This window comes from Paecilomyces variotii (genome assembly GCF_004022145.1).
Source record: "Paecilomyces variotii strain CBS 101075 chromosome Unknown C8Q69scaffold_3, whole genome shotgun sequence".
Classification (NCBI taxonomy): Eukaryota; Fungi; Ascomycota; class Eurotiomycetes; order Eurotiales; family Thermoascaceae; genus Paecilomyces; species Paecilomyces variotii.
Genome location: NW_021167142.1, coordinates 204,873 through 224,673, shown reverse-complemented (window position 1 = coordinate 224,673; position 19,801 = coordinate 204,873). Strand labels below are relative to the sequence as shown.

Sequence of the window (19,801 nt, the reverse complement as noted above, 5' to 3'; positions counted from 1 at the left end):
GCGACAATTGACGGGCGGCGGTGATAGGGCTGAGGAGGAAACACAGCTGACGTCGAGAGGGAGAAACAAGCTGACAGGGAGAGCTGTCCACAGTGTTCTCTGGGGGGGGATTTGAGGGGGATGGTCGAGCCCAGCCAGCGTACGACGACGCCAAGCAAGCAGCAGCTTAACTGTGTTGAGCGCGAGCGGGACAGCAAAAGGCGAAGAGCGTCTAGAGTCACTTTAGTTCCCAACGGTGTTCCACCACGTGCCCGGGTTATTATTATTTATGGTGGTCTATTGAGCTCATCGATCATGGAGCAAATAATAATATAATAATAATAGCCAAATAATGCCCATCGCGAGCGTGGAAGAATCGAGTTAGTGTGGGTTACGCTGGCAGGTAACGATCCTTACTCGATGCCTTTCTTACGTCGGCACGGCTTTCGTCCATCCCTGAACCATGGACGCCGATCGCTGGCAGACCAAGCGGCAGAGCGTTTTTGCAAGCTATTAATTATCTATTAATTACTAGATGCTCCCTAAGTACTACGATTGATACGCAGCAATAATAGTGCTGATCGATTGTCCACAGACATGAAGAGCCAGACTGTATACAGACCCCATCTTCACAGTGAAACAGATCGCAACAAAGTGCTGCAGCGCAGAAAGAACCAGGAGGAAATCGAAAGTCTCCAATTGCGCTTGATGGTCCCTTCCAGGTAACCATTGGAGGAAGCGCCCCGGGTCCTTTGGGCTGCATAACAGTCGGAGAATTATTATGGCAGGACGACGCCTGGATAGAAACCATAATGACTGGCGGTCGAGATTTATCCGGAAAGCCCCCGTACGGTGGCGACTGAACGCAAGGGTTATTCTGCGATGAAACACTGTCGAGTCAATTGTCCCGTTATCCTTTGGATTTCACACAAATCGCAAGAAACACCCTCAAGCCCAGCCCAGCCACGCATGGTAATGGAGGTCAAGGGACGAACAGTCGTAGCATGGAGCCATGGACAGACTGCTGAGAAGCTGTTAGCTGCGACACAATAATACGGAGTAATTAGGTAGACTATCTAGACCTGATGAGCCCTAGAATCGAAAATAGTTCTGCCTGGTTGGAACCGTTGGACGCTGTCTGCTCGAGACCTCGCACTACCACAACGCCTAGAAGATCTCGAAGGCGCCACAGGCCCACGACAGGTCGCAGTGGATCGAACTGGCCGACTGAAAGCTGGAGATTTCATGGTCGAGCCGCGTCGCCAGAGCATTTAGGCTGGAACCCGTCGTGGTTCCAGGGCCCGCCGTGGGTTTTGTGCGCATCCCTTGGTCTTATCGTCATCGGATCCTCTTGGCTTCCGACGTGATGAATCTGTGAGTCGGTAACTAGGTATCAACCTCCCCCAGCTGCTGACAGACCCTCGTATCCGCATCCCGCGGGACGATGCCGTGAGAGCACAAGATGCATACGCTTCATTGTCTTCTCCTCTTCCTCTGCGCGCTGCTGCTTGCCGTTCTGGTGCCTGCCGTGCCCGCCGGCTCCAGCATCACGCCTCCCCCTCCTCTCGAACCGGTACAATTGCTTGCGCAGTCTCAGGATCGCCGGCGACCCTGGACTCGCGTGCGGGATGCAGTCATCGAGACGATATGGGGGATCCCGCGGAAACACTCGAGGATTGTATCCTCGAAAGACCTGACCTACGGCCATGCTCCGCCGGCCAAGACGCTCGCGCGGTATGGAAGCGATGTCGTTCTTCGTTTCCAGATCAGTAGTCCGCGAGAGGCAGAAGCACTGGCGGAAGCTACCAATATCCTCTTTCTGGATGTGTGGGTGGCCACGGATGAGTTTGTGGATATCCGACTCGCGCAAGAAATGGTTAGTGAGATGCGACTCTCAGAAGGGCCTTTGGACTGACAATTCCTCCCTGTTCAGATCCCTCCATTGCTGGGTCTTCTGCCGAAGTCATTGCAAAAGGCTCACACGTTGTTGATTGAAGACCTTGCGGAAATGATTTACAACTCCTATCCGTCCTCACGACGCACCAGTCTGGGTGACCAGCCAGTCTTTAGCCCCTCCATGCAACAATCACCCGAGATTTCAGATCTGTTCTTCCGCGATTACCAACCGCTGTCTGTCATCGTTCCATGGATGCGACTCATGGCGTCAATGTTTACCACACATGTCCGGATGATCAGTGTCGGAACGTCGTATGAAGGTCGCGATATTCCAGCCCTGCGGCTTGGTGTGCGTCCAAGCACACCAGAAGGTGACTCAGAGAGGCGAAAGATGATTGTGGTTACCGGTGGCACGCATGCCCGTGAATGGATCAGTACTTCGACCGTCACATATGTGGCCTACAGGCTAATCACTGGCTACGGCAAATCCAAACGCATTACGAAATTGCTCGAGGAGTTCGACTGGGTTTTCGTGCCAACATTGAATCCGGACGGATATGTCTACACGTGGGAGGCGGATCGACTCTGGCGGAAGAACAGGCAGCAAACCAGTCTGCACTTTTGTCGCGGAATTGACCTCGATCGTGCCTGGGACTTTGAATGGAACGGAGACGCGACACGTTCAAACCCCTGCTCCGAGCTCTATGCCGGCGATGGCCCATTCGAAGCCGTGGAGTCCCAAAGTTTTGCTGAATGGGCTAGAAATGAGACCGAGAACAACAATTTCGAGATGACCGGTTTCCTCGATCTGCATTCCTACTCACAGCAGATTCTTTATCCTTATGCCTATTCATGCTCGTCCGTCCCGCCGACTCTGGAGAACTTAGAGGAATTGGCTATGGGTATTGCAAAGGCGATCCGTCTTACCAACCGTGAGACGTACGAGGTCACGTCCGCCTGTGAGGGGAACGTTGTATCTGGCCAGTGGAAACACTCGGAAACAATGAACCCTTCCGTCGATACCGCTGGAGGAAGTGCGTTGGATTGGTTCTATCATCAGCTTCATGCGCGCTACTCGTATCAGATCAAGTTACGAGATAAGGGCAGTTATGGGTTCCTCCTACCGCCATCAAATATCGTTCCTACTGGCAAAGAGACCTTCCACGGAGTGCTCCTGTTCGGCAAGTTTCTTCTCTCTGGAGACGTCAGCATAGCCGATTGGGAAACGGAGTTTGAATTCTCAGAGGGAGCACGTGTTCCTTCCGAGCCCTCTGCTAACACGGTCGACAACGCTCCCCAAAACAACGGTCAGCAACCTGCGGAAATGCCCGATTCTGAAACCCAAGCTATTGTGGAGGATTCTGTTACGATTGAAGATATCCTGGACGAAGATTATGACTGGTCCCTCCGAAAGTGACCCAAGTTGTACGCTTTTGTTCTTCCGTCATGATACGAATGATCTGTACTCTTAGCCTGTCGTCCACGTTTACTTGTTGATAATCTTTCCCTGATGATGCTTCACGGCCCATGAATATCTCTCTGTTTCCTTGCTTTTCCCTCGAAGTGCAGGTGTGGAGTTGGCCCTTTCTGCTTTGGTGATACTTGAAGTTGAGATGCGGATTCGCTTTCTGAGTCTGACTCTCCTTGGATGAGTGTGTCTCACCTCAGTCATTTCTGTAGGATTCCGCATGTGAAAATAACGCGTGTAACATGAGGCTAGAACACCCGGAAGAAAGATTGAATTGTATATCATTTGAATCTCCTCGTATTTGGACAATAACTCATTATCTGTTGAACAGATCATCGAACTTGCCAGCAGTTGTGCACAACAGAAATCGATTAGCCCATCTATGAGATCAATCTGTCTTCCTAGAGTTTCTAGTCTCCGAAACAATCCCGCAGAGACTGTGAACGACAGATGATGCCAGCATCTTCAACATCAGGGACAACGCTCATATCCAGCTAATTTCCTCGATAGTCAGTCGATCGTCAACTATGAATTAAAGTATGACAAGGCTAGCGGATGATGAGCAGCGGTACCGAGGGGAATGTCCTTATCCAAATGCGGATATACTTTGCTGGTTCCAACCAGATCGGACCATAACCACGTTGCTTCCACATAAAGAGCTCCTCGTCGGCAAAAGATGCACCACGCATGTACTGTACCTCTTCCTGCATGTTTAATTACAGAAAGGTTTGTTGATCATCTAACAAAGGAATAACATATCTATTTTCACCTTCCATAACACCTTTTTCTTTCACAACCCAGCCGCAGTAATAAGAGCGGACCCAGGGTTCCGCTACTTACTGTTTCCGGCGGTTAGGTTGCGTTTCTAGGTGACGTCGAATATCGCGGCTGGTAAACGAAGCCTGCCACAGACTCTTAACACAATTGCACTGATTTGGATTTTAAAGAAGTTCACTAGAGAATGCTGTCTATTTCTTTTCTTCTCCTTTCCACTCTCTGAGTCAAGATACCGTTTCGCTTCGCGGTTCTGGTTCTCCGAGCCAGATATCTCTTCGGAAAGCAAGTCCGCAGGAGGTATCGGGAGAGGCAACATTCGTCAAGACCTCATGAGACCTGGTTACCATCCTGCGCGTTAGTCGAGTGCTCTTCTCTTTTCACACTGCTCGCGGAGATCCTGTCGTCTTTCTGTTTTCTCTCCAATCACTCAACTCTCTTTAAACATCGGCATCTAGACCTATATCAGCAGCCAGATCATCGGCTTCTATCTTAAACCAGAAGGTGAAATACATCTGACAGCCTTCCTGATCAATCGTCAGACAAACATGGACTCAGACTCGGATTGGTCGGACCCTGATAACCCCAGACCGAAAAAGCCTGCTCCGAGACGGACCTTTTATCAAGAGCCTAAGCTGCCCAAAGGAGCCACGTTGCATATGTCGTTCTGTTTTTATCATGGCTTGCTGGGTAAGCTTCTGGAAGATGGGAGCTATTCTGATTTCACTATCCGCTGCGGAGATCGTGAGTGGAAAGTTCACAAGGCCATCGTTTGTTCGCAATCCGATATTTTCGACACCGCTATCAATGGCAAATTCAGGGTATGTATATGTCCGCCTGATATCCAGCGGGTGTCCACAGATATCTATCTGGGAGGCTTCTTTCTAGGGTGAGAGTAGAACGGAGCTGATGAGTTGTACAGGAGGCGGAAACCGGAATCATTACATTGCACGATGACGAGCCGGAAATTGTGGACTACCTCATCACCTACTTTTATCACCATACCTTTGACGACAAGGATGCTGTTCTGCCCACTCCGCCTCATGAACAAAAAAGCGAGAGACTTCGCCTCTTCTCGGGTGAAAGCAAAGCTGATAATCCAGTCCGCATCCCGGATTCTCTCAAAGTCTACGCCATAGCCGACAAGTACATGGTCGGTACGCTCCGCGTCCTAGCTCACACACGCTTCGAGCACTGGTGTGCCACCAATTGGCACACTGAAAGCTTCCTCCTCTGCGTCAGAGAAATCTACGAGCGTAAGACGGGCAACTACGAGGACCTGCACGAAGCAGTCCTCATTCCCATGGCCAACCAGATCGAGGACTTGCTCCACCACAGGCAATTCGTGGAATTGATGGAAGACTGCGGAGAGCTCGGCGTTGAGTTGATTAAGAAAATCAATGAATGGAACCGTATCACCCGCCACGGTCTTGAAGTGGATATCGCTTTTCTCCGCTCTCACGACGAGGTAATCTGTCAGAAAAATAAAAAGCTGAAAGAGGACAATAAACGTCTATCGCGGTCTCTTCTTTCATTGCGCGCAGCCGATACCGGTACAGGAAGCCGTCGTGCGAGTTTGATTTCTTCTCCAGCTCATCAAACTTCAGCACCGTCACCACGTCAGTCGGCATCCCAGACATATCCTCATAACCACTCCTCGTCTGCTGCGCAGATTCAAATGAATCCTGCTTCTCGACCTCAGTCTCACATTCGAGCCTCACTTCCAATTCGGCTTTCCGCGCCTCGTCCTAGTATCCAGCCGCAGTCTCAGGTCCAGGCATCTTCTCCCCCTCCTCCTAACGACGAGAACTAGCCTTTGTGTGGCAATCACATTTCACACCATCCTCACCATCATCGTGAACGTTTCTCTATTCGAGAAACTTCTTTTCTCTGTAGCCGTGTCTAATATTGCTTTTCCAGAAAATAATGTCTCGAGTCTAGACTTTTCCTGATGTACCATAATGTGGGTGTTGAGATTCATTTTCCCTCTTCTTTCATGTACCTCATGTACGTAGTTAGCTACAGAATAGCCAATGAAATCAAAGACTGTATCATTAATGAAAAAAAAAAAATGAACATTTCAATTTAACGTAACTTCATCGAATCTGCTCGTGTAGTTGTGTTCTAAATACCAGGCTGAAAGCAATAATCAACGAACCACATCTATCTCTGTCGTAGGACTCTCAGATGTAAATTTATAATATGAAGACGGCATCGTATCTCCCGGTCTACTATTCTGGCTACTTGTCACGTTGAAATGTGAGGTAACCATGATCTCTCCCTTGTTGCACAACTCTTCCTCGGATTCATTATCGGCTTCCCGCGACTTGAGGGCAACACTGCCCTTTGCAGGTGTGCGACGAGACCGTGACCGTGACATGGTCCCAAGTTCGTAAGGAGATGGCTTCCCGTCACTGCTTTGGTCGTGGATCCGCATGACATGTTGCTTGTAGATTGAGACCATGGACGGCATGTTGCCGGTGATAATGGCGATGCTGAGCTCGATTGTTGTCACAATATCCACCGATCCGTAGACGTATGTTGTTCTTGAGCCGCTGGCGAGCTGCACGAGGACGATGAATCTGAGAACTGACACGATGATGGTGCCGCCGCCGATGGTGAAGCAGAAAATCAGACCGAGCCGACGTTTCTTCGACATTTGGAGAGTCCACACAGGGTAAATCGGTAGTAGGTAGATGATGAGATCCGTCAAGACGTTCTGATTATTGCCCCGATTTAGCATCAATGAGTCTGGGGGGGAGTATAGCCACATGGAGAATGGAGAGGGAGGTCACTTACAAGACTAGCGGGGATATACAATGTCAACGGAGTCGGGATACAGTGCCCTTCTGGATAAGCGCTGGGATTGAAGAACGTGCCCAAGGGAATACATTGCAACCCGTAAAATAGCCACACAGCAACAGTTTGAGCGAGGGTGAATCCCATGGCACAGAACACCATCAGCCGGTATGCGGGCGAACCGCTCAAGACTCGTAGATAGAACGTCAAGAATGACAGTTTGATCAGCAATTGCGTCAGGATGTAAACGAACTCGATGATGAAAAGTAGCTGTTGTTTGTTTTAGTTAAATTTGTTTCTTAATTCTTCAAGATGAAACGGCCTTCGGACCTTGGAGTGGGGAGAAGGAACGCACCATGGTGATCTTCGCAATGTTTTCTGCTGGGGCATCTACTCTACATCGGACGAGAAGGGTGACAATCAGTTCATCACCCTTTTTGCAGTCCAGTTCTTTCTTCGTCTTTTCAGGATTATCTCAACTCACCTGCCTCCTCCATCGGTGATCATCTGACATAGGATCCCTTCTGTGACGAGCCATGATACCTAGACAGGAGAAACTTCAGGGTCAGGTTTGAAGGTTGAAAAGGATTGTGAACACCCACTGATGCAGCAACCATAAACCAGTCGTCCGCCCCAAAGGACTTCGAGATATAGAGACGAGAATAGAACCGCAGCAGACAAGTGATTCCCGTGATCACGATAAAGGGTATGGAAATGGCCCATGTTGCGGGCTGCATATTATCTGAGAGACCCATTGTGCTATCACAACGCCAGTGGGTTCAGAGGCCAATGTCCCAAGATTTTCGTGGTTGGCCTTGATGGCGATGAGAAAGCACGAGCACCGCGGCGCGTGTCGCATAGCTGTCCCAAAAGGATTATATACTCTTCTCGCCAAGTGCATGGAGAAGGGAGTCAAGCAAAATATGAAACATGGAAGCACTAGGATCGCTCCTGGAACAAGGCGTTGAGGCATCACTAGATCTGTGAGTGCAATCTACCTATGATTATCTGAGCGCCTTCTGCGTCTAGGGAACCCGTAGGAGTATAGCATTAATTCCCATCGGAAGATTGATTCCATTATCCCTGAAAATTCGGCAGTAGCTACCCTTAACTGTTCAGATAGAGAGACTCTTCAGATTGCTCCGTACAGTAAGTGACAGATGCTAATCGGATGTAGTCGACGGAAACTCAACACATACTTATTCTATAAACCTACACCTCCCAAGCACCAAGCACCAAGCACAGGAAGGAAAACTTTATACTCTCTATTCTAGATTCTAAAGTAATTTGAGAATTAGTTACCAGGAGTCCTCGAAGACGCTTGGTTGCCACCATCACTATTGATCTGGCGTCGTCACGGTGCTCCCAACGAGCTAGGAAATATTACGTAGAAAAACTTCCGAGCTACAAAGGGTCTGTCTGTATTTCGGCGCTTAGCAGGGGAGAGCTTGGCAGGGAAACCCCCGCCTCTCATTGCGGTCCGCTATACCATAGACAGAGGACAGGACACTTGAATTGATTATTGCACAGACTATCTCCTTTTCTTTCCCCTTTGTAACTCCTCGATTATGATAAGTCGTCAACGCCCACTATGCTAGTTTACGGAACAGGTCGACATTACAGACGATATCTAAGGCCACTCCATCTCGTACAAATTCCGGGGGAGATGGTGAACCCAATCCAGTGAAAAACATCGTCCATGACTGAAAGTCAATGATATACGAAGTAACTGTAATCCAATGCCGTTACTCAAATAGGATGTTCTACGGAAAAATACTTAGAGACAAGGAGCGACTAATAGGCTGCTAGCTTCTCGATTTTCCTCGCGGCTCGCGGATGCCAAAGCCCAAGGATTTAGTTAATGACCATGTCAGAACTAGAGCGTTAGCAGCTTGCTTTAAGGCGAAGTTGGGCTGCCTAATTACTTAGCGGCTTGAAGATCTCCGGGAATTTCTTCACCCTAACAGCCGAACCGACCGTTCCAGCCATGTCCGCTTTATGACTTTTTGCTCTTCCCCAGGAACTAGTTATTTGATTGGGCAACTTGAAATGATCGACAGGATTGTCATCCCGACTTTGTGCCCTATCTAAATTGGATGAAGAAACGACGGCAGTGGTGGGACTATACTAGTATCTAGTAGACTAGTACAGACGAACGGAAACGGGCCGAGCAAACTTAGCTTTGACAGGTGTCAAAAGAAAGCTTGACATCTATCATAGGCCTGACGGTTGGAGACTTGGAGTACGGAGGGATAACTAGAAGTAATGATACTCCGTAATTAGTTGGGCCCTTTCAATCTCTAGATAGACGCCATTTAAGAACGACCAGGAAGGGTTGGGAGAGAAGCTGTATGTCTTTATCATTATTGTCAACTATGGAAATCCTGTTCCCCCTTGGACATTTTATCCTATCTCTCAACTATCATCCCGCCAACGCAGTTCCTTAATTTCGAGGAACATCCTTCCCTTCTTTAAAGACATCGTTCTCTCCCGTCACCACCCCAAGATTACCATCCCGGTTGACTCCCAGCCAGTCTCTCATCTGCGGGCTCAAAGTGGCCTTTACCTCGTCCGAGAGACCCACGGCCCAATTGACCTGACCGCGCAGGAAAGGTGCATTGTATGCCCCGAATAAAAGCGCTCGGTCGACGTCCTTGGTGACGTTGCTGCCGGAATTATGCCAGAGGCGGCCGTCCATGACCACGATGGAGCCAGCCTTGGCTTCGAACGGCTTGTATAATTTCTTTTCTTCTTCCCCACTGATCACGTCGTCTGGGGTTTTCCACTGGTGACTGCCGGGAATGTACATGGTTGCTCCGTTTTCCTCGTAGATGTCGGTGATGCACCAGATTACATTGGCCGCCCACGTCTTCTCCCAAGGCGCGGGGCATTGCAGAGAGAGGTCTGAATGCAGACCCATGGACTTGGACCCCGGTCGCGCGATGTTGGCGGTGAAGTTGGAAATGAGGAAATTATCCGATTCCAGAGCTGCCTTCACTATCTGGATGGCGGTCGGGTGCTGAATCAATTCCAGGAAGATCGGGTCCAGGTTCATCAGATAGAAAACACGGACGTTACTCTCGTTGGGGTCGAGCCATGCCAGATGGGTCGGATCGCCTCGACGTTCGCTCTCATCTCGGGCCTTCCAGAGGCGATCCAGCACCTCCTTGGCTTTCTCAGTCGAGATCACGTTGGGGATTATCACGAATCCATCCTTCTTGAAGTTGGCTTTCGCCTCTGCGAGTTTCTCCGGCGTGAGGGTCTCAGTGGTGGTAGTCATGATGCGTTAACGTTGTAGTGTCGGCGTTCTGGATTTCGTATCGAAAGGAAGAGGACTAGGAGTGCGCCCCCCGCTGTAGAAATAAATACTCACTCCGTTTCTCTATCTATTAGATATCGAGATATCTGAAACAAGCCGTCGACAGTTTACGCATGTCCTGCTCGGTGGATAATCGATCCGATCTACAACTACAGCTTATCAGACGAGTTTTGATAGGCTTGTGGCCAGGAGAGAAATAACGACCTGCAAGAATAATCTTTTTTGGTATAACCTGTGGCTAGCTAAGTTGGCCACGAAAATCGCGTACGAGTCAGGCTCCGCAGCTGGCCCTGGAGGTCTGAGGACCTCATCGTGGTCCATGATGCACCATTATTCTCCCGCAGGCCCGTTGGCCTGGTCTTTGGTAATCCCTGTATCTAGTCGGTTATGGATCACTTGAATCATTCTTGATAGCATCACTTTTGATTGTCTAACATACCGCAATCCATGACTGTTAAATACCATGGACTTTGCAATGGGACCTGCAAACTGCCTTACCCAAGTTTACATCCACAGTATTGCCGCCAGAACGCTAATAAGCATCGGGAATCTTGGCCCTCCTTCCAGTGGTGGCGGTACACTATCTACTGCAAGTTTGCAATAATAGTTTAAACCTTTACGTCCTTAGGACAAGCTATGTTGTCCAGACACACTAACGCCTCGGTCCTCTCGTGTATTAGCTAGGCAGCGCCAAAGATATCTAAGGTGACCTTCTTGTTCTTACTCTTTGATTACAGTTATATCCAAATAATTGACCATCGAGGGGCATGTCTTTCTGCTTGGGGCCTGGTTACGCACATGAGAGATTGTGAGAGTTTACCGGAGTACTACTGTCCACTGAGATACCACAGAAATGGATGCAAATTCCAGTTCCCACGGCCACTGTTTCCGGATGGCGTAGATTCTACTCCCGGTACCCAGCCACGGCAGGCCTTAGCTAGCATCCTTGTTGACGAGGTGTTTGGCTGGTGATCACCTCGTCAAGGAGTATATTGGTGGAATGGTATTTTTCTTTATCCATAGCACTGCCAGTGGCCTGCATGCTAAAAGTCTCCGTTCCATCACCTTTAATTTACATGTGGCTCAGAGAGACCGCTGGGGGTACATAAAAGTTACTGGTTTACAGTACTGTGTACTTGAAAGGTCACGGAGATATTTCGTGCCACAACATGGTTACAAATACCAAAACAGACCATTAGATAATGATTGTGTACAGCCTATGAAAGAAATTAGTAGATTAAGAAAGTTGGCTGGCACGGAACTGTTTAAGATTATTGCAGCAGTACATTCCAGTACGTCAACTTAGTGAGTTATGTTCAATTCCCTGGTCCTTACCATTGATCCCAATGTGCAATTTATTTTACTTTCTCCCTTCAGACTCCCTCTCATTTCAAATTAAAGATCAGTACCAGGATTTTCTAATCCTAATGAATAGGTTGTTATCCCGTCGTATAACTATCTTCATTAACTATTAACTTCACAGTAAAGGGCCCTGGAAAATTTCATATCTCGAAGGCTCCAAACACCAAGTTACCAGTCTCTGTGGATCATGGCATTGGCTTCCTTTTCGGTACAACAGTCATACCTTCGCCTTCAGGCCTCAAATGAACATTCCCCAAAATATTCACACATGAGTATCCTACTCGGTGGAAACTTCCGCAAGTGAAAGTGATGATATGTGGCTACTGTCTTTGGGTCAGATAGATATCAAAATAGATGGAAAGAGGCGTTCTATATTCACGCTACTAGCAATACTATTCATAATACATTATCATCTCGTCTATCACCCATTACTAGACGTCTAGTAAAATCCCCGGTGAATCCTTTATCTCCAAATCATTCACCACTTTTATTCTCACCTACTCTATCTCTCTGGTTAAGTCTTCCTCCTGATACCTTCCCTCGGCAACTCCCTACCTAGGCGCCAGGAGCTTTCCCGCATCTTTTCCTTAGCGAGCTCCACCCATGAGGATAAATATCCTGAGCTTGCTAGAGAATCCAAGCACCGGGCAGCTTAAGCCTGTCAATGCTATATATATATCATTGCTAGCTTCTTATATAATTATACCTTTGCGTGGCAGTTCATGGAGATCTGGTCTTTATAGAGATAACCCAGATGGGGAAGAATGCCAAAGCTTTCGTGATCTTATGCGAAAGATCTCCGATAAGCTGATCCAGCAAGGAGCAGAGGGTTATTGCTCCATCCACTACTACCTGGTACATATGGGACGCAAAGCTAGTATGCCTTCGTGATCGACTACATCCGAAAGTATATAGTCTTCCTGAGATTGGAAATATCTGATACCGAGTGCATACTATTTTTAGCATCGAGTCCTGTGAATTCTTCAATTTGTCTGCCCGTCAGAATACGGGGTTTCGAACCTGATGTCGTCCAAACCTTCGACATCCCGATGGAGGAAGAGAGCGTCGAAGTCCTTGAAATACGTCGGATTCGTGCCAGGGAGAGTATCACACATCCATCTAGTGCACCGCGTGGATACTTGGCGGAAGAGAAAAGCTGATGCCATGGGAAAATCTCCATCAAAGATTCCCAAGCTAGTCACCGGACCAAGCCCCCAGAAGGCGACCACTTCTTTGGCCAAGCCCAGCATAACATCAAGCAAAACTAGTACCGCTCGCAAGAAGTCTGCCAGAAAGCTAGTAATTTTAAACTATTATAACATGTCCGAACTATCTACTAATCTACCTTAATGCGAAAAATGAGACGATTCTACTTGCCTTATCACTGGTTTCACAGAGCCGATAGAGATAGCACATATCTACCCTGTTTCTCTGGGTCAGAAGAGCAAGATAGAACAGGAGCAGTTTTGGGAAACTCTGTCTAACTTCTGGACACTAGAAAAGATTAACTCCTGGAAGGCCAAAGTACTGGGACCTCAAGCAACCGAGCATTGCGCCAATCTCATGTGCTTCAGTAATATCGCCCATCAATTGTGGGAAAAGGCTCGTTTTGCTCTATACCCACTTCAGCTGAGCGATGACGAAACAACCCTGACCGTGAAATTCTTTTGGCTGCATACAATGGATTATCGTAAAAGCCAGTCAATCACCCGACTTCCGTCGCCTATTGCCCCCGATCTTATCTCCAGCACCAGGGACGGCATACCTTCTGCCAAGCTATTCAGGCTCGCAACTGAGGAGAAGATTAGGTCTGGCGATGTCCTCACTTTCCGTACGACGGATCCAGTCAAACTTCCTCTGCCATCGGTTAAATTACTCCAGCTCCAGTGGACTTTACATCGTGTTCTTGCTATGAGTGGGGCGGCCGACGCTTCAGATGAGGATCTTGACCCAGATTTCCATAGGCCGGCGGGTGCTGGCTTGTCTTGGAGAAACGAAGTCGAAGAAGAGGAAGAGGAAGAAGAGGAAGAGGAAGAAGAGGAAGAGGAGTCTGAGCCGAGTGTCCAGTTTGGACTCCGTCGCCTGAACATAGGCTGACAACGGATAGAACGACCCTGATAAGCCTAGATACTGCTGTGGTAATAATGATACGTATTATACGCCATTATCCGATGACGAACTGAGCAATTGGGGTTAGAATAATAGCTAGGCGCGATAGCTTTTGTCACACTCATAGTAGTAACTAGGGCAGGTAGAACACAGCCCTAAGGACAGTGTTGCTACCACACAGAGTCTGTGTCCTTTAGCTAGAATAATTCAATTAAGGGCTTATCACATCATAGATCTCACTATTTACCTGCTGTCCTCTGTTGACATATACTCAAAATACCAGAGTCACATTGTCGATATGAGCAGAGCTGATAGTTAACGCCAGTCTTATCTCCGTATCACGTGATCCATCTACTCCAGACTAAACGACAACTTAGTCCGAGCTTCTCAGTACCCGAACGTCAATAGTTAACTATCGTCTATTTGAGGGTACAAGAGCCTCGTTAAAAGAACAGCTCCTATTACGACTTGATCTCTTTCCCAAGAAAACCCTCCAGTGCAGACTATCAGGTTTCAACTCCCCTTCCCAAAAGGGGAAGTCGCAACAATGTCCTACTACTTCACCATTCTCTCCCCGACCGATGTCCCGCTCTTCACCCTCACATTCGGCACGTCCAAAGCTGGCGGGGATGGCATTGCTCGATTCCGCTTCCCGGATACGGCGCGATATATGAATCAATTCATTATCCATTCCAGTTTGGATGTCGTTGAGGAAGTACAATGGATGAATGGTGCTATGTACGTTGTCCCCTGAACTGTGTCTTGCATGACCTACCATCCACCCCCTCCCCTCACCCTCAACCTCTCTCTCTCTCTCGAATATCAAACTGATCATATATCGAACCACAAACAGGTACCTCAAACACATCGACACCTACCCACCCACCGCGGCACACATTTCCGCATTCCTCACCCCCTCCGGCGCCCGCTTCCTCCTCCTTCACCAACCGCCCCAACTCCCCTCCTCATCCTCCTCCCTAGCCGCTTCCATGTCTTCCTCCGCCCTCGGCGGCGGGAGCAGCTCGCGCGCCTCGTCGACTTCTATCGCTGCGAACCCGACGTCTCCGCAGACTGAGGAGGCGATCCGGCAATTCCTGAATGAAGTGTATGAGAATTACGTCAAGACGGTCATGAGTCCGTTTTATAAGCAGGGGACAGAGATTCGGAGTCCGGTGTTTCGGTCGAGAGTTGCTGCGGCGGGGAGGAAGTGGTTGTGAGTGGGGATATTGCGTATCAAAGCTGGCCTTCTCTCCTTTTTTTTTTTTTTTTTTTCTTTTTCTAAGTTGGTGAGATGCGGGGTTGGTTTTCTGTGCATGGCGTTTTATGGGAGTTGTCGTGATCATGTGTTTTGATTTGAGGAAGCTAGATTAGCGCCTAGAGAGCAGATGTTTCTGCGAATGATACCCACCACCATATACGGTTGAAATACTCGAAAGTCAATAATAGAAAAAGAAAAAATGGACGACCTATAGAAACGGCAAGGAGGTAGAATTCCACCAGGGAAAGGACTGGATTAGATAAACAAAAATATAAGATACCGTGTACGTATCATGTGTCTAAATAAACTCTAGAAGGTGAATCGAAAGTGGCTCAAATCGTGATCGTGATCGGTAGAAGTAGAAGTCGAAGAAGATATGAAAAAGAAAAAAATGTACGCTTCCGCAGCCGCGATTACTGACGGCCGCCAGAAGAGTCAAAGACCAGATATCCCGCTTGTTTCGATGGATCCGGAACGCCAAACAGAAAATAACACCGAAGAGACCTCGTTACCCATGCCTCTCGATGAGGAAATCAAATCATTATTGTTGAAAACAACACCTTTTCTTCTTCGGTTAAGAAGTCATCTGTGGAGCCAACTTCTTCACAGTGACAGCTTTGAAGTTTTCGACGGCTTGTACGACGTCGTCGAGCCTCGCAACCGCACCCAAGATGCCGCCCTCCATCTTTATCGACTGGATCGTGCTGTGATGCAGTGATGGGTCGCTTGCCGCAGTACCGTCCTCGAGGACGCAGCAGTCGAATCCCCGATCGTTGGCTTCTCTCATAGTGGTTGAAACGCAGACGTCCGTCGTCACTCCTGCTAGAATAAGGTTTTTGACGCCTTTGTTCCGCAGAAGTAGTTCAAAATCTGTGTATTGAAACGCTCCGCGGCCGGGCTTATCGATGACTGGTTCCCCGGGGAGCGGATACAGCTCATCAACAGTGTCATGGCCAACCTCCCCGCGAATCAACAGGCGACCCAAGGGCCCTTGAGCACCGATCCCCAGGCCGGAGGCATTATTCCGGGAGCGAAAGTTTTCTCGACTTGGTAGCGTCGAGAGATCGGGGCGATGGCCTAGTATGATCATCAGCAATCATTTGCTCTCATTGGGGCATGTCGATGAGATGCTACCTTCGCGAGTGTGGTAGATAGGAAAGCCAGAAGCGCGGAATGCATGGAGCACCCGCTGCAGCTTTGGGATCAGAGCTTGGTTGGCAGAGATGTCGTAGCCTTGATACTCCATGTAACCGCCGGGACTGCAGACTAACAGCCGGTCAGCAAAGAGCCGTATAGAGCAACCACCCCACGTCCGATCTAGACTTACAGTCCTTCTGCATATCAATTATAACCAGTGCGGTCGTGAATGGTGTCATCGTAGCATCGTGCGGCCAATCATAGGGAACTGCCGTGATCTGGCCCTTCTTGACTTTGTGATGTGGCACATGGCGCGGCCTATCGAGGACGGGGCCATGGTTGTGAGTCGGATTCAGCACCGTTAATGTCCAGATCCCAGGCGTCCCAGCTGCCACTAGCATGAACGGGCAGTCCATGAGACGGGAGGTCCTCTTGCGCTTTCGAGTCTCTTCGGTGAGACCGTTCCGCGGCCGGTACTGTCCACCACGATCGCAGCGCAGCCATATCTTTGCGGTCCGTCCCGGCTTCTTCTCCGTTGGCGTGCTCGACGATTTCACGACGATGTTGTATCCGTGGGCTTTTCCGTGGGCCTGGACTGAGGCGAGCAGGGAAGCTCTATCAAAGACAAAACACAACCCGATCAGTCTACGCATTGAACCTTGAAGGAACCGTGCGGGACCATGTACGGCGAACCGGAGGGAGGCGAGTGAGGGGACTCACTTATCGGGGAATGTTCCTTCGGGCGGTGGAATCAGCTCCATGGCCATATCAGGAATATCCTGAAGATCGCTTGGCGCGTCGAGGTTGAGATCCGCGGAGTCAGCCATGACGGCCGGTTAACTAGGAAACGGGGACAGAGCAAGCTCTGGACGGAGCAGCGCGTCAGCATCACCATTCTCATCAAGCTCCGTTCTGCACTGCACAGCGCAATCTGTGAGGGGTATAGGACGGGCATCGTGATAGAAGATATCGAGTGCGTGGAAGGAATCGCATCAGATCGGTGCCTGATGGATGGGGGAGATCGTGCGTGGACATAGAGAGCAGCCAGCAGAAGAGAGAACAGTGGAGCAGAGCACCGACGGAGCTGCGGAATGACACGGGGGGCCAAAGGGACACGACGGCGCGAGGGCGTAGCAGTGACAGAGAAACACAGCAGAGACAGACAGCTTACCAGAAAGCCAGATCCCCCCAGAGAATCGCCTGTTGTATCTAGACCTCTTGTCTTCGGTGTACGCACGTCGAGAAGCGCAGGCGTGGAGGAGAGAGATGGAGCAGCTGTCCCGCGCTAGGCGGTTTCAGGCCAAGGCGCCCCTGACGACGGAAACATCAACACTCCAGCTGGTCGACGAACTTCTTGGACATGGGATGCACCGCAGCCCATCGAACACCCCTCTCTCCCCGCCATCGACACCGCGAGAGCAACCCCCAGCGAGGGGGTTCAGCGTCTAAGGTAGGTTTTCTGGAACGTCTTGCTTGACCGCCAGCGTTCCTGCACGCCCTCAGAGCTGCCGTTTGCGACACCGCATTGTGTCCAGGGACCGCTCGAACCGGTCATTATTGGGACCAGTTCCACGTGCATCGCCGTCACCACGGCCATCCCCTTCGTCCACGACGGGACTTCTGGCGGTGTTCTTATGTCGCCTGCGTCGATCGCATCTCGCTCTTGAGCCTGTCTGTGCTGTTCAACCGCCTTCCTCTCCCCTGGCTCCCGTTGCGTGCGCATTCATCTGACGTAGCCAACGATGCCGGCTACCGATGGAACCCCTTCACCACGCCATGTGGCGGGTTCTGCGGAAGAGGAGCTGTCATATTACAAGTCGCAATATGAGCAGCTCGAGGTCGAGCTGGCTGACTTTCAAGCCTCCAGTCGCGAACTGGAGGCGGAGTTGGAAAAGGATATCGAGGCCTCGGAGAAGCGGGAGCGACAGTTGAAGGAGAAGGTAGAGAGCTTGCGCTACGAGGTCGAGGAATGGAAGGTGGGTATCATCGAAACTTCCCCAGAGCTTGATGCGGTCCCTCTGGATCGCTTGCCTCGCTTTGCGGTGGATGGATGCTAATCTCGCTGCAGACCAAGTACAAACAGGCCAAGACAGAAGCGAGCTCGGTGCAGAACACCCTGCAGAAGGAGATCACCAATCTACGGGAAACGAACAGGGCACTGCAGTTGAGGCTGCGGGATATGGAAGTGGCCAACGATGATTTCGAACGCCAGGCGCGACACACCACGTCGTCGCTAGAGGATCTGGAATCCAAATACAACATGGCGATCGAACGCGGAGTCCTGCTGGAGGAAGAGATCAAGAACGGAGAGCAAGAACGAGAGTCTCTGCGGATAGAGACTCAGCGTCTTCGTGATGAACTGTCTGATCTCAAGATCGAAGCTGACATCGTCCAAGACAAGCTTCGCAAGGCTGAGTCGAACACTCAGAGACGTCGCAGGCCAGCGCCTCTGGACTCGAGCCATGGAGCCCCCAAGACTCCCGATGTGTCCGAACACTCTCCCGTCACGACAGCCTCTTCCCCTACGATGGCAACGCCTCCAGCCAAGTCAGCGTCGTCCGTCACATCGGATGCCGTCACTCCGCCTTCCCCCACGATATCGGAGTCATCCACCAGCCTGCGCAAGCCCGGCGCACCGACCAGTCTCAGAAAGCCCAGTATATCTGTGACGGAATCGAACAGGGGTGGCCGTCCGGTCAGGAGCCGGCACACACGAGCCCCTTCGATTCCGCTCAGCAATGGCCGGTCGACGCCGTCAGTCACGTCGCGCTCCAGCGTCTCTCGATTCAGTGCTTCCCAGTCGGCGGGACTTCCCCGATCGGGTTCTCTATACCAGATTCGTGGCCTCATCGGGAAGATGCAGAAGTTGGAGGAACGAGTGCAATCTGCCCGATCGAGACTCCCCGCCCCTGTGGATACGCCTAGCAGGACCTCTCCCCGTGGCTCCGTGTCAGGACAGAGTCCTATTCCTTCTAACATCACGGTGCGCAAGTCTTCGAGGAAGCGCACAAGTGGCAGCAGCTTCAGTTCTTCTGTCCACGGCGACGGCACCCCGTATATCCCACCGAGCCGACAGTCGGTCGGCACACGCACCCAAGGAGACAGTCGGCCCAGCAGTCGGACCAGCTTCTCCAGCCGCAGCTCGATCGGCCATACGTACTCGAGCGGCATCCCAGCGCCACGACCCGATAGCCGGCAGAGTTTCAATGGTGCAGCCAGCTTCAATGGCGCCGCCACTGCCAGGACGCCGATCGGGCACTACTCCACTAACCCAACGACCGAGAGCCGTCGGCCCCGGTCTTCTCTCAGCAACTACACAGGTACTACGGCGCACAGCCACAATATTAGCATGACGAACATCGATGAAGATGGAGATACCAGCATCAGCGACATCACCACCCCTACCTTCCGCAGAAGCACCTTTACGGAGGATACCAGGGGCAGGACATCCATCCCCATGTCGGGGCTGAAGAAACGACCCAGCGGGGGGATCTCAGCCATACCGACACCGCGGAAGATCAGCTCAGGCATGGTTCGCCGAGGGAGCGATATGGCACCCCGAGAGCACCACAAACAGAGCCTGGGTGATCTGGGTGAGACGTATTAGATCGTTGATTATCCTTTCATTCTTCTTGACAATGAATTTTACGGTCCTTTTTATACTTTTTTTTTTTTTTTCATGAACGTTTACGGCGCGCAT

The 19,801-nt window shown here is 50.3% G+C and overlaps 8 protein-coding genes across 8 annotated transcripts; 5 read left to right on the top strand and 3 right to left on the bottom strand.

Moving 5' to 3' along the window:
• Nucleotides 1-1,346: 1,346 nt before the first annotated feature.
• Nucleotides 1,347-3,514, top strand: C8Q69DRAFT_198606 (hypothetical protein). The gene is made up of 2 exons (XM_028626054.1): nt 1,347-1,855; nt 1,913-3,514. The coding sequence occupies exons 1-2, from the start codon at nt 1,442-1,444 to the stop codon at nt 3,290-3,292; spliced, it is 1,794 nt and encodes a 597-aa protein (XP_028486242.1). The 5' UTR covers nt 1,347-1,441; the 3' UTR covers nt 3,293-3,514.
• A 1,417-nt stretch (nt 3,515-4,931) lies between these two features.
• C8Q69DRAFT_460468 (hypothetical protein) lies at nt 4,932-6,191 on the top strand. Its single transcript, XM_028630161.1, has one exon. It carries the CDS (start codon nt 5,268-5,270, stop codon nt 5,928-5,930), a length of 663 nt encoding a protein of 220 aa, XP_028486241.1. The 5' UTR covers nt 4,932-5,267; the 3' UTR covers nt 5,931-6,191.
• Nucleotides 6,192-6,266: 75 nt separating this feature from the next.
• C8Q69DRAFT_526404 (hypothetical protein) lies at nt 6,267-7,671 on the bottom strand (the record flags this gene model as incomplete). The annotated part of the gene is made up of 4 exons (XM_028633634.1): nt 6,267-6,836; nt 6,917-7,186; nt 7,272-7,370; nt 7,429-7,671. The coding sequence occupies 4 exons, from the start codon at nt 7,669-7,671 to the stop codon at nt 6,267-6,269; spliced, it is 1,182 nt and encodes a 393-aa protein (XP_028486240.1).
• A 1,688-nt stretch (nt 7,672-9,359) lies between these two features.
• Nucleotides 9,360-10,196, bottom strand: C8Q69DRAFT_443014 (phytanoyl-CoA dioxygenase family protein; the record flags this gene model as incomplete). Its single annotated transcript, XM_028628885.1, has 1 exon — nt 9,360-10,196. The coding sequence occupies one exon, from the start codon at nt 10,194-10,196 to the stop codon at nt 9,360-9,362; it is 837 nt and encodes a 278-aa protein (XP_028486239.1).
• A 2,424-nt stretch (nt 10,197-12,620) lies between these two features.
• On the top strand, nt 12,621-13,694 carry C8Q69DRAFT_518322 (hypothetical protein; the record flags this gene model as incomplete). Its single annotated transcript, XM_028633439.1, has 2 exons — nt 12,621-12,896; nt 12,996-13,694. 2 exons carry the CDS (start codon nt 12,621-12,623, stop codon nt 13,692-13,694), a joined length of 975 nt encoding a protein of 324 aa, XP_028486238.1.
• A 419-nt stretch (nt 13,695-14,113) lies between these two features.
• C8Q69DRAFT_460465 (putative trafficking protein particle complex subunit 2/Sedlin) lies at nt 14,114-14,984 on the top strand. Its single transcript, XM_028630160.1, has 2 exons — nt 14,114-14,444; nt 14,560-14,984. Exons 1-2 carry the CDS (start codon nt 14,254-14,256, stop codon nt 14,921-14,923), a joined length of 555 nt encoding a protein of 184 aa, XP_028486237.1. The 5' UTR covers nt 14,114-14,253; the 3' UTR covers nt 14,924-14,984.
• Nucleotides 14,985-15,180: 196 nt separating this feature from the next.
• Nucleotides 15,181-16,928, bottom strand: C8Q69DRAFT_518316 (putative isochorismatase family hydrolase; the record flags this gene model as incomplete). The annotated part of the gene is made up of 4 exons (XM_028633438.1): nt 15,181-16,041; nt 16,099-16,230; nt 16,292-16,716; nt 16,822-16,928. 4 exons carry the CDS (start codon nt 16,926-16,928, stop codon nt 15,539-15,541), a joined length of 1,167 nt encoding a protein of 388 aa, XP_028486236.1. The 3' UTR covers nt 15,181-15,538.
• Nucleotides 16,929-18,054: 1,126 nt separating this feature from the next.
• Nucleotides 18,055-19,779, top strand: C8Q69DRAFT_460459 (nuclear distribution protein nude). Its single transcript, XM_028630159.1, has one exon. The coding sequence runs from the start codon at nt 18,152-18,154 to the stop codon at nt 19,706-19,708; it is 1,557 nt and encodes a 518-aa protein (XP_028486235.1). The 5' UTR covers nt 18,055-18,151; the 3' UTR covers nt 19,709-19,779.
• Nucleotides 19,780-19,801: the final 22 nt, after the last annotated feature.